The 12,579-nt window shown below is 52.0% G+C and overlaps 1 protein-coding gene across 1 annotated transcript; it reads left to right on the forward strand.

Annotated features, from left to right (window-relative positions):
- Positions 1 to 12,548, forward strand: Hcn3 (hyperpolarization activated cyclic nucleotide gated potassium channel 3). Its single transcript, XM_052180077.1, has 8 exons — positions 1 to 380; positions 6,003 to 6,432; positions 7,584 to 7,745; positions 8,145 to 8,363; positions 8,718 to 8,864; positions 9,216 to 9,456; positions 10,457 to 10,621; positions 11,024 to 12,548. Exons 1-8 carry the CDS (start codon positions 106 to 108, stop codon positions 11,722 to 11,724), a joined length of 2,340 nt encoding a protein of 779 aa, XP_052036037.1. The 5' UTR covers positions 1 to 105; the 3' UTR covers positions 11,725 to 12,548.
- Positions 12,549 to 12,579: the final 31 nt, after the last annotated feature.

Here is a 12,579-nt window from a genome sequence, read left to right on the forward strand (position 1 = left end):
GGCGCACGCGGGTCGGAGCTCCCCTGCCTGGGCTGCGCTCCCAGGCACCTGCGCGCCCGCCATGGCCATGGACCGGTTGGGGAGGCCCTACGAGTGAGGGTGGTCATGGAGGAGGAGGCGCGGCCGGCGGCGGGGGCTGGCGAAGCGGCGACCCCTGCACGCGAGACGCCTCCTGCGGCTCCCGCCCAGGCCCGCGCGGCCTCAGGTGGGGCGCCGGAGTCTGTGCCCGAGCCGAAGAGGCGCCAGCTCGGGACGCTGCTGCAGCCGACGGTCAACAAGTTCTCTCTCCGAGTCTTCGGCAGCCACAAAGCCGTGGAAATCGAGCAGGAGAGGGTGAAGTCCGCCGGGGCCTGGATCATCCACCCCTACAGCGACTTCCGGTACGGGGGGCTCAACGGGGAGAGCGAGGGACACCAGTGCTACCGGCCGGGCCGGGTGGAGCTGCAGAGTCACCTCCTCCAACCCAGCCTGGGAATTTCTAGGCGGGTTTCCCCGAGGTCCTCTATGTTTTGTCAGCTTAGGGAAACATAAAGGGACAGCAAATTCCAGGTGATCTCCGAGGACTCGGTGCACCCAATGCAGGAAGGACCCTCATGGACCATAGAGAGTATCGGAGTTTGGAAACCTTGCCTGTTTTCAGTACTGTTTTCTGGGGGTGTGGGAAATTATATTATCCCTCAAAGCTGGGAGACCTGAGGAAGAAGCCTAGTTCCACTCTCTATCACGCTTTACCCACACACCAAGCGCTTGCCCAATTCAGCAGAACAGATCAGGGACGCTGAAGTACTAGAGACACTAGGAACGCTGGAGAAGGACCGGGGTCAGTCGGGTCCGCAGTTCTGTTTGCTGTCCGTGGTGCTGAAGGCGGAATGCGGCGGGGCGGGTACTCAGAAAGATCCGGGAGGAAAGCAGGGGCTCGGCCACCGCCCAGGTGTTTCCCGTAGAAAAGGGACAGAGAGTGGGGATGTAGCCATTTCACAGTCCCCTTCAGCCTGTACGTCCACATCAAGGTCGCTAGGGGAGAAAATCAGCCCTGCCCTTGGGGACGGTGAAGGACAGCTTTCAGTTGAAGAAATGAGGTGTCTCTGGAGCCTGGGAGCACAGTCGGAGGCCCAGACAGTATCTCCCATTCTCAAACACTCACTCCCTGTAAATATTCCTCTACTCCCCGTTGTTCTTTCCAGTCCTCTTTATTATTTAACTCTCATATCCCCTCCCCTGCCCCAGTTCACCCTTAGACATAGCCCCAGAAGCTATATCCCCCTCAGAGTTCTGTTGCTTCGTAGTCCTCTACCACATCACCCGCTGGGCTTGTGACTGCCTGTGAGTCAGGCTGTGAAGATGCTCTGATGGCGCGGCGCGGCCAACCTTTCCTCCTCTCTCCCAGCATCTCACAGTGCAAGATTTCTCCTCTGCAGCTGTGGAAGGAGAGGAAGAAACATCAGGAGTTTGTTGCTGAGCTAAAGCATTCAAGTCTGAGGGGCGCTCAGGGGTGGGTCTGGGCTTGGGAACTAATGATCTCCCCCCCACCCCCGGAGATTGAGAGGATTGATTTTTGCAATCAGGATCAGAAGGGACGGTGTCAGGGACTTATGCTGGGATTAGCCCTGAAACCATCATGTGGGCTCCAGTGGCTTGTTTTTTTTTTTGTTTTGGTTTTTTTTTTTTTTTCTCTGAATGTTGTCCTCTGCTTCCCTTCTGACCTCATATCTACACAGCTTCTTCTGAGGCGGTGAGGCTTGCCCTTGCACATCTCCACAGGCACAGGCAGCCTGGAGGAGGGAAGTCCTCTATGTTCTCAGCCATCTGAGTGCTGTGGAGGGGGGTGGGTATCCCTGAAGGGCCCAGGTTAGATGAGTGCAGGATAGCCTCTTCCCACCCTACCCCCACAGGGGATCAGCATCCCTGTTCTAGCCATGTTGGAGAACAGGAATGGAGTGGGGTGACAGAGAAGGGAAGGGCAGCCTAGACTAGAAAGAGAGACCTGGGGATAGGAAGAGGATGGGGCGCACTATAGCAACAGCTGCGGTTTAGACAGCACCGTTGTGCCCGGCAACCCAGTGAGGTCTGCAGAGGCTCTGTAGTTTTAGAAAACTACAAAGCAATCTTGATGCCAGTGTGTGTGTGTGTGTGTGTGTGTGTGTGTGTGTGTGTTGTATTTGTTTGTTTTGTGGGTGTGTTTGTGGGTGTGTATGCAGCTGTGTTCGTGCTTACTTTTAGAAACAATTAGATTTATTTTATGGGTATGAATGTTTTTTTACCTGCATATAAGTCTGTGTATTATATGCATGCAGTGACTGAGGAGATCAGAGGCGTGGGGCAGATGCCCTGGCATTGGAGCTACAGATGGTTGTGAACTGGCGTGTGGGTGCTGGGCACTGAACCTGGGACTTCTGCCAGAAGTCCTTAACCACTAAATCAGCTCTCCAGCCAGTGTGCATGTGTGTTTTTTGCTTTTGTTTGTTTGACTTTTGGGTTTTTTTTTTTTTGGTGTGTTTATTGTTGTTGTGTTTTGTTTTGTTTTGCTTTGTTTGAGATAGGGTTTCTCTGTGTAGCCCTGGCTGTTCTGGAACTCACTCTGTAAACCAGGCTGGCCTCGAACTCAGAAATCACCTGCCTCTGCCTCCCAAGCAATGGAAACAAAAGTGTGCACCACCACCACCTGGCTTAATCTCACAATCTTCTCTCAGATGCACTATTCTCACTTTTCACAGGTGGGTGAAATGTGCTAGGAATTGAAACTAGATCCTCAAACATGCCGGGCACATGCTTTACCACTGAACCATGCCTTTATTCCTACACGCTAGATTCTGTGGTACGGAACCTGTCAACACACACACACACACACACACAGAGGCATGCTAATATATCACTATGTCTTTGATTTCCTCATTCTCTGTGGGGGAGGCAGAAGAATCTCTGTGCTATTTTTTAACTTTGATTTTCTTCTTCTTCTTCTTCTGCTCTCTTTCCTTTTCCCTTCCTCTCTTCATTTAGGGGTTTTAGTTATTTGCCTCTTTGATCCTTTGGGCCATTGTTTTTTGTTTCTTCATTCTAACTTGTAAATAAAAAAATAGTATTAAGCCGGGCGGTGGTGGCACACGCCTGTAATCCCAGCACTCTGGGAGGCAGAGGCAGGTGGATTTCTGAGTTCGAGGCCAGCCTGGTCTACAGAGTGAGTTCCAGGACAGCCAGGGCTACACAGAGAAACCCTGTCTCGAAAAAACTAAAAAAAAGGGGGGGGCTGGGGTGGTAAGATAGCAAACATGGCAGCTAAAGGTTTTTGCTTCATAAACCCAGTCATCTCAATTCAGCCACTGGAGGAGAGAAAGGAGCACACAGGTAACACTCTGACCTCCACATGCATCACATATGATGGACACACACAATAATAATGATGATGATGATAATAATAGTTAAATATAGAAAGGCTTAAAAAAGTTTCACCACTTTTCTGTGTCCATTTTGGAACTTTGTGTACATGGACTCGTCTGATTTGTGCCATTGAGTCTTTTTTTAAAAGATTTATTTATTTATTTTATGTATGTGAGTGCACTGCCTGTCTTCAGACACACTAGAAGAGGGCATCGGATCCCATTACAGGTGGTTGTGAGCCACCATGTGGTTGCTGGGAATTGAACTCAACAGCCAGTGCTCTTACCCCACCCCACCCCCAACCCCTGAGTCATCTCTGCAGCCCACCATTGTGCCTCTTGCTTCTTTTGCTCAATGCTAAAAATGTGAGACTCAGGGACTGGAGAGACAGCTCAGTGGTTAACGGCAGTCTTTACCCCCTCCTGCTGACTAGTGTTCATGGTACTGAAAGGTCTTGCATGCCACCAGAAGAGAAAGGTAACGGCCAGCCCGGCTACAAACCCTGTGATCTACAGTGATGGCCTGCCTGCCTGCCTGTGTGATACACTGGGGCAATAGCAGCACAAAGGTTGTGGATGTAACCAACAACTCGGTGATTCGTTAGCCCTAAGGCTTACTCCATGAGGTGCAGCCCATGCCTGACACTGCTTAGAAGCCAAGAACCTGAGACTAGATAGGCCATGGAACTATGAGGAAAACAAATACTGTTGCTCTGCTAAAGAAATGTAGGAATAAAATAACGCCATGTACATCCAGCTAAACTCTCTGTCTTAGTCACTGTTCTATTGCTGTGAAGAGATACCATGCATGGCCAAGGCAGCTTATCGAGGAAAGCACTTCATTGGGGGCTGACTGACAGTTTTGGAGACTTAGTCCATTATCATCCCAGCAGGGAGCATGGCACTGAAGCAGTCTCCCAGAGCTGCACCCTGTTTCACTGGTTGACACACAGAAAGAGAAGCTGGGCCTGGTGTGGACTTTTGAAACTTTAAAGCCCACACTGAGGAGCCCACTTCCTTCAACAAAGACAGTCCTTCTTTTGTTTTTTTTTTTTAAAAGAAGAAAACTTTTATTTTATGTATATGTGTACACTGTAGCAGTCTTCAGACAGCCCAGAAGAGGGTATCAGATCCCACTACAGACAGTTGTGAGCCACCATGTGGGTGCTGGGGATTGAACTCAGGACCTCTGGAAGAGCAGCCAGTGCTCTTAACTGCTGAGCCATCTTTCCGGCTCTACCTGTTTGTTTTCTAATGAAAAAGAGAAAGAAAATGTGGGTTTCAGTGGGTGGGAGGAGAAAAGGATCTGGAAGGAGTTGATGAAGGGAAACCCATGATCAGAACATGCTGTATGAAAAAATATCTATTTTCAATAGAAATTAAAATTATTTAAAAAAAAAAAAAGTACTAGCCACCCTTGTGGAGGATCTGTGTTTGGTCTCCAGCTACATACGGGGACTCACAACCTTCTGGAACCCAGTTCTAGGGATCTGATAATGTCTTCTGGCCTTTGTGAGCACATGGTACCTACATATGTTAGGGAAACATACCCACGTATATAAAATAAAGACAGATCTCTTCTTTATTCAAATGTGAGATTCATGTATGCTGCTGCACAGTGTTCCAAGCTATGGATATATTTACCTCTATGTATTATGCCTTACGTATCACTTTTTTTCTGTGTGTGTGTTTTGTCTACATGTATGTGTATGTACCCTCTGTTTGCCTGGTGCCCCTGGGGCCAAAAGTGAGCATCAGATCTGAAGGAACCAGAGTTACAGACGGTTCCGAACTGCTATGGAGGTGCTGGGAATTGAACTCAGGTCCTCACCAAGAGCAGCCAATGCTCTTAGCCGATGAACTCTGTCTCCAGCTGTCTCTATTTTCTACTGGTGGACATTTGAGTTGTTTCCAAGTTTAATCCTGCTCTCAACATTACTGGTTATATTTCCTGGAGTGCATGTTCCCATTATATAATGGGTCAGTGTGATGCTGCTTGTATCCTATAGCTAAAACTGCTTCTCCAAGGTGTGGTTGCCCCCAGGAGCCAATGCCCATGTACTCAAGTGATGCCGCGTGAACCTTCTCCCCAATGTAACTGGTCAATGAAAGGCCGGAGCCTGGGATTGGGCAGTGGAGGGAGTAAGGTGGGACTGGAGGTTCAAGAGGGGGTTGCAGAAGAGGAAGAGAGAAGGATGATGGACAGGGGAGGAAGCCGCCATGGACCAGAACTGCAGGGCCAGGAGAAACAGCAAGTAACAGGGGGCTTCAAAGCTGGGGATAAGCTAGAAGAGCCCTACATCTGCCCAATCCAGGCGTCTGCCTTACAAATAAAATATCTGGATCATGTGTCTTTTATAAGGGTTTATTAAACCGTTAATTCCAACAACACCATTGGGTGTTTCTACACAAGGGAACAGAGTTGCCCAGAGTGTAAATATTTACCTCTGTCAAATAATGCTGTTATTGAACCACAAATGGTGGTTCCAGTTTTCGCTCTCAGTGGATTTAAATGATGTTTTTGTGGGTTTGTGATCTTGACCACTCTGGGCTGTCTCAGACTACCGTCTGTGAATCGAGCTGCAGGAGTGTGACCCAGTCTTGCTCTCTATCCCGTGCCCGCTTTAGGTTTTACTGGGATCTGATCATGCTGCTGCTGATGGTGGGGAACCTCATAGTACTGCCTGTGGGTATCACTTTCTTCAAGGAGGAGAACTCCCCACCCTGGATTGTCTTCAATGTCCTCTCTGACACTTTCTTCCTGCTGGATCTGGTGCTCAACTTCCGAACTGGCATCGTGGTGGAGGAAGGTGCCGAGATCCTGCTGGCCCCAAGGGCCATCCGAACACGGTACCTGCGCACCTGGTTCCTGGTTGACCTGATCTCCTCCATCCCTGTGGATTATATCTTCCTAGTGGTAGAGCTGGAACCACGACTAGATGCTGAGGTCTACAAAACGGCCCGGGCCCTGCGCATCGTCCGATTCACTAAGATCCTTAGCCTGCTGCGGCTGCTCCGCCTCTCCCGCCTCATCCGCTACATACACCAGTGGGAGGAGGTGGGGTGGGGAGGTGGGCAGGGGGCTTGTCAGACTCCTCAGAAAGGTGCTATGGGTGGAAGCCTGGGGGTTCTATGGGGGTGGGGAAGATGCCTGAGGCTTCCAAGTGTGAATTCTTTGCAAAGTTGGTGGGAGAGAAGCAGGCCCAAAAGGAGGGTTCCGGGACCGAGGCCTGGAGGGGGGGGGGGCGGGGGCGCGGGATACAGAGCTGTGGGCAAACACTTGAGGGTTAGCTGATTCTTGACTGGAGGATTGGGTATGAATAGAACAACAGGGTTTAGTGGCTCGGTGTATATTCAGACAGTGTTATCCAGCTCTTTTTTTTTTTTTTTTTGGTTTTTCCACACAGGGTTTTTCTGTGTAGCCCTGGCTATCCTGGAACTCACTCTGTAGACCAGGCTAGCCTCGAACTCAGAAATCTGCCTGCCTCTGCCTCCCAGTGCTGGGATTAAAGGCATGTGCCACCACCACCCGGCTATCCAGCCCTTTTTATTTTGAGATAGGACCTTACTAAATCGTTCATGCTGGGGCCTGGAGAAATGGCTCAGCAGTTAGGAGCACTGGCTGCTCTTCCAGGGGACCCAAATTCAGATTCCAGCACTTACGTGCTCACAACTGTCTGTAACTCTAGTTCAAAGGGATCAGACACCCTGTAGCCTCCAACAACACCTGGCATGCATGTGACACACATATATGCAGGCAAAACACCCATATTCATAAAATTTGTTCTTTGAGACAGGGTATCTCTATCTAGTCCTGACTGTCCTGGAGCTTGCTATGTAGACCAGGCCTTGAACAGAGATCCACCTGCCTCTCTGCCTCCTAAGTGCTGGAATTAAAGGCGTGCACCGCCATACCTGGCTCTTTTTTTTTTTTTTTTTTTTTAATTTGAAAGGAAAAAAAAGTTGCCTAGGCTGACCTTAAACTTCTGATCCTGATCCTCCTGCCTCAGCTTCCCTGGTAGCTAGGATTACAGGCACTTGACACTAGGGCCAGGTTAATGGCTACTTTTTTTTTTTTTTTTTTTTTTAGTTTTTTTAATTCAGAGATTCTGGGAAAAGGAGAGAGAGGGTCAAGGGAAATTTGCAAGGCTGGAGGGGACCAGCAGAGAGGGGTTCCTGTCCATAGCAGTGCCTCCTCGGACTCCTCAGATCTTTCACATGACCTACGACCTGGCCAGTGCAGTGGTTCGCATCTTCAACCTCATCGGAATGATGCTGCTGCTGTGTCACTGGGATGGCTGTCTGCAGTTCCTGGTCCCTATGCTGCAGGACTTCCCTTCCGACTGCTGGGTCTCCATGAACCGCATGGTGGTGAGAAGCCCCCACCCCCACCCCAGCTCTGGTACTCCTGGGCCTTTTAAGGGCTCCTCTGCCTGAGCAACTGGGGTAGTTGTAGGGAGGAGCAGGTAGGAGATGATCCAGAAGGAGGAAGGTAGAGGAGATGGGACTGCGGGAGGAGAAAAACCCTGATGGAGACAGTGCTTATGTGGTAGAGGGATCAGGCAAAGCGGGAAACCTAGGCAAAAACAAGGCTCCCCACCAATGGAGCAAACTCCCTTTGCTTCACACACCAAGCAAATGACTGCCGAGAGGAAGAAGGCCTGAGGTAGAAGGGGGACACAGAGAACTGAAAGGGAGAAAAGGGGGGCAGGTGGAGAAGGCGTCTCGGAGGGGCCCAAGCCCCGTTCTGCAACATACTCTGCCCCCCAGAACCACTCGTGGGGCCGCCAGTATTCCCACGCCCTGTTCAAGGCCATGAGTCACATGCTGTGCATTGGCTACGGGCAGCAGGCACCGGTGGGCATGCCTGACGTCTGGCTCACCATGCTCAGCATGATTGTGGGCGCCACGTGCTATGCCATGTTCATCGGTCACGCCACTGCCCTCATCCAGTCCCTGGACTCTTCCCGGCGACAGTACCAGGAGAAGGTCAGCAGGGACGGGAGAAGGGAGGGGTGGGCTTGGAGAAGGGCTGGCGATCTGTTCTGATGGCCCCTGTGTCCTTTCCTGTCTCGCTCCATTTGTCCCATCCACCTGTGTGAAACACATCTGTGACTGTCCCTATGCCTCTGTCCTTGGACCCTCCCCTCCTCAGCCGCATTCGGGGTTTTCCGTAACTGCAGTCTTCCCTGTCTCCACCATGATCCATATATCCCGTGTGGTTCTGTGTATACCACGTTTATCGCCTCTGGGTCCGACTTGTTCTGCATACCCCCGTCCCCATTGTTTTGGCCCCATGTCTCCACATCCTTTTCCTCCCGGCGACTGGTGCTGCCTCTCCAGTACAAGCAGGTGGAGCAGTACATGTCCTTCCACAAGCTGCCAGCCGACACGCGGCAGCGCATCCACGAGTACTACGAGCATCGATACCAGGGCAAGATGTTTGATGAAGAAAGCATCCTGGGGGAGCTGAGCGAGCCACTTCGGGAGGTGGGGCCGGGCTGGACCTTGTGGGAGGGGCTCTCTAGGATCTGGGCTTCTGGGTTACAGGGAGTGATTATCAGAGGCCTCCGTGGGAGGGAGGACAAGCGTTTGAGGGGAGGCGGCTGGCTTTCTGTGCAAGGTCTTCTGGGAGCAAAGGCTATCCGAAAGGGACTGTAGGATGCCATGGTGGAAAGTCTGGAAAGCAGGTTCTCAGGGAGGTCCCCACACAGGTTGTAGCATCCCCATCCATGGAGTGATCTTGATAGGTGGATGGGTTTTCTGGAGACAGTTGAGCTTGGTGGGGGCCATTTTCTAGCAGGGGGCGGAGCCTGTCTGATAGGCCCCTCCTATGTCCAGGAGATTATTAACTTCACCTGCCGAGGCCTGGTGGCCCACATGCCGCTGTTTGCTCACGCTGACCCCAGCTTCGTCACCGCAGTGCTCACCAAGCTCCGTTTTGAGGTCTTCCAACCAGGGGACCTGGTGGTGCGTGAGGGCTCCGTGGGCAGGAAGATGTACTTCATCCAACACGGGCTGCTCAGTGTGCTGGCACGGGGCGCCCGGGACACTCGCCTCACTGATGGATCCTACTTTGGGGGTCAGCAGGCCTCTGGGAAGGTGGGGGGGGGTCATGTACATTGTACAGACTGCAGTTGTTTCCTAGGGTCAGGGCCCCACCTGCAGGTGTCACAAAAATCGCAGAACAGCCCTTACCCAAACCTCATGGAGTCTGATCCAGGCCTGAAGCTCTGTATTTTATTTTATTTTATTTTATTTTATTTTATTTTATTTTATTTTATTTTATTTTATTTTATTTTATTTTATTTTATATTTTGAGACCAGGTCTATTATGTGGCTCTGGCTGTCCTGGAACTCACTATTTAGACCAGGCAGACATCCCCCTGCCTCTGCTTTCCAAGGGCTAGGATTAAAGGCTTGCACCACCACACTGGGTGGCTTGTTTATTTATTTTTTTTCTTTCATTTTTTTAAAAAATTCTCAGGAGAGTCTAGTGCATGGCCAGACTGCAAAGCTACTGGGCCAGCAACCCTGTAGGATTATTAGTGACAAAATGCAAGGTTCCTGTGAGTTGAGGGGACCCAAGGAAGAAGCAGGGCTGTTCCACAGATATAGGCTTTGTGGGGCTGTCTTGGAAGAAGTGTGGTCAGCCACTGCCCAGAGTGACTTAAGGTTCACACAGCCATCCAACAGCCTCAGCACCCCCTACCTCCAAGCACTCCCCTAGTCCCGCTTTGTCTGTTTAGCCTGCTTTTCTCCTCCCAAGTCAGGAGTAGGGTACACCCTGGGACAGAGAGTTAGGACTGGGCTTGGAGTTAATGTGTAGAGTAACTGAGAACATCTGGGGCTGGCAAACTTGTTTGTCTGGAGAGCATAAAAAGGGGAGCAGCCTTCCAGATGTGCAGGTATGGAGACAGACAGCGCTTAGAGCAGTTAGGGACCTTACACCAGGCAACGTTCATTCCTCCCAGGTCTAAGGACGGATCAGAGGCTGCTGGGTCTGGGTTAGCCGCTGCAGGCCTAACTGGGGGCGGAAGCTCTGGGAATGGGGACTCCGAGCCTCTTCCCCACTTTTGCAGAGATCTGCCTGCTGACTCGAGGTCGGAGGACAGCCAGCGTGAGGGCTGACACCTACTGTCGCCTCTACTCACTCAGCGTGGACCACTTCAACGCGGTGCTTGAGGAGTTCCCAATGATGCGCAGGGCTTTCGAGACGGTGGCCATGGACCGGCTACGGCGCATTGGTGAGGCCTGTCTACTCTTGTCTGCTCTGGGTCCTGGCTGGGCCTCATCTCATTTTCACAACAAGGAGCCAAGCCCTAGTGCTTTGGCGCCACACCCCACCCCACACAGACCCAGGCCATGCCTCCAGCAGGCTCTTAGCACTGTTGCGCAGTCGTCTTAAACCTAGCAAGAAATAGCCGTGGAGCTGTCTCCCCAGACCCTCATTCCCCGTGTCCTCCGGGGTACCAGTTCTCAACCTCACCATTTTTCATTGATACCACCTTCCTGCTTCTATTGCCAAGCATTCCTCCATGTCTGAGTTCCCATCCCCTACCCCTCAGACTCCCTCACACTGTGGTTATCCAGCCTCCATCTTAGGTTCCTTCCCTTTCCTAACTTCTTGGTCCTGGAACAACTTGTAGGCAAAAAGAATTCGATATTGCAGCGGAAACGCTCTGAGCCGAGTCCGGGCAGCAGCGGCGGCGTCATGGAGCAGCATTTGGTACAACACGACAGAGACATGGCTCGTGGTATTCGGGGCCTGGCTCCTGGCACAGGAGCTCGACTCAGTGGAAAGCCAGTGCTGTGGGAACCACTGGTGCACGCGCCTCTGCAGGCAGCCGCTGTGACCTCCAACGTGGCCATAGCCCTGACTCCCCAGCGAGGCGCTCTGCCCCTCTCCCCTGATTCTCCAGCCGTCCTCCTGGCTCGATCTGCTAGACGTTCAGCAGGCTCCCCAGCCTCCCCACTGGTGCCTGTCCGAGCAGGTCCTCTGCTGGCCCGGGGACCCTGGGCGTCCACGTCTCGCCTGCCTGCTCCACCCGCCCGAACCCTTCATGCCAGTCTGTCCCGGACAGGGCGTTCCCAGGTATCTCTGTTGGGCCCTCCCCCAGGAGGAGGTGCTCGGAGGCTGGGACCTCGGGGACGCCCCCTCTCTGCCTCTCAACCCTCTCTGCCTCAGCGAGCAACAGGGGATGGCTCTCCTAGGCGCAAAGGCTCTGGAAGTGAGCGCCTGCCCCCCTCGGGGCTCCTGGCCAAGCCTCCAGGGACAGTCCAGCCATCCAGGTCATCAGTGCCTGAGCCAGTTACCCCTAGAGGTCCCCAAATTTCTGCCAACATGTGAAATCCTAGGTTACACTGGCCTTAGCAATTGGCACACAATAATGCGTGCCTGAGGGTAGACGCCCCTTGGGGAAGGCTGTGGGGGATCTAACATACTGCCCTTTACCACCACAAAGCTGTTCTCTGTGTCCTCAGCTCAAAGCAGCTGCAACCTGCTAATCCTAATCACATACCCATTTGTCATAGGTACCCAGTGCCTATGCTAGGCATTGTGCTAGGTACTGCATATCCACTGCCAAGTAGAAGTGACTCAAAGCCCTTAAACAAGGGTGCCCCCCAGGCCACGGTCCTACCAGGCGCAGGCCGGGGCCCACAGCCCTGCCTTTATTAAGCACAAGTACTTGCTGCTTCCATCACTGCCAAGTAACTAGATGGCTGTCTCCCTGTCAGTGACCCTGCGGGCTGTGCCCAGTGTGTCCTGTCTTCCCATGCCCTTGTTGTAGCTGGGTACTGTCAATTATCTAGTACAGCCAACAGATGTCTAGAGCCCTGGGTGTGAACACCGACCTTCTCACCGCCACGTGAGGGCCTTCCTTGTCTACACCAAGTGAGAACCAGTATCTGCCCACTGTAGTCCGCCCTCCCTCTGCAGCTCCTGTGTGGAAGCCCTACCTTTGTAAACTAGAAGCTGCTCTTCACTGTGCCCCCTGCCTCAGTGGTGTTGCCCCTAAAGCTGATGGATACTGGGCACCTCCTTACTGTGCCAGTCTAGCTGCTCCCAGGTAGGGGGCAAGGGACTGGATCCTCATGTGACCTTTTATCTTTCCTTCTTTGTCTTATTTATTCAGTCATTTATTAATTTTATGAATTCATTTGCTAATTTGACTTATTCACGTTGTTACTCCTTTATCTGTCC

Source organism: Apodemus sylvaticus, chromosome 4 (assembly GCF_947179515.1).
Source record: "Apodemus sylvaticus chromosome 4, mApoSyl1.1, whole genome shotgun sequence".
Taxonomy (NCBI): Eukaryota; Metazoa; Chordata; class Mammalia; order Rodentia; family Muridae; genus Apodemus; species Apodemus sylvaticus.

Excerpts from the sequence above, each read along its gene's own strand:
- Hcn3 (XM_052180077.1), top strand. The coding sequence starts at position 106 with ATGGAGGAGGAGGCGCGGCCGGCGGCGGGGGCTGGCGAAGCGGCGACC. Across the intron at positions 7,746-8,144 it reads TCTCCATGAACCGCATGGTG|AACCACTCGTGGGGCCGCCA; the intron begins GTGAGAAGCCCC and ends TCTGCCCCCCAG. Across the intron at positions 10,622-11,023 it reads GGACCGGCTACGGCGCATTG|GCAAAAAGAATTCGATATTG; the intron begins GTGAGGCCTGTC and ends AACAACTTGTAG.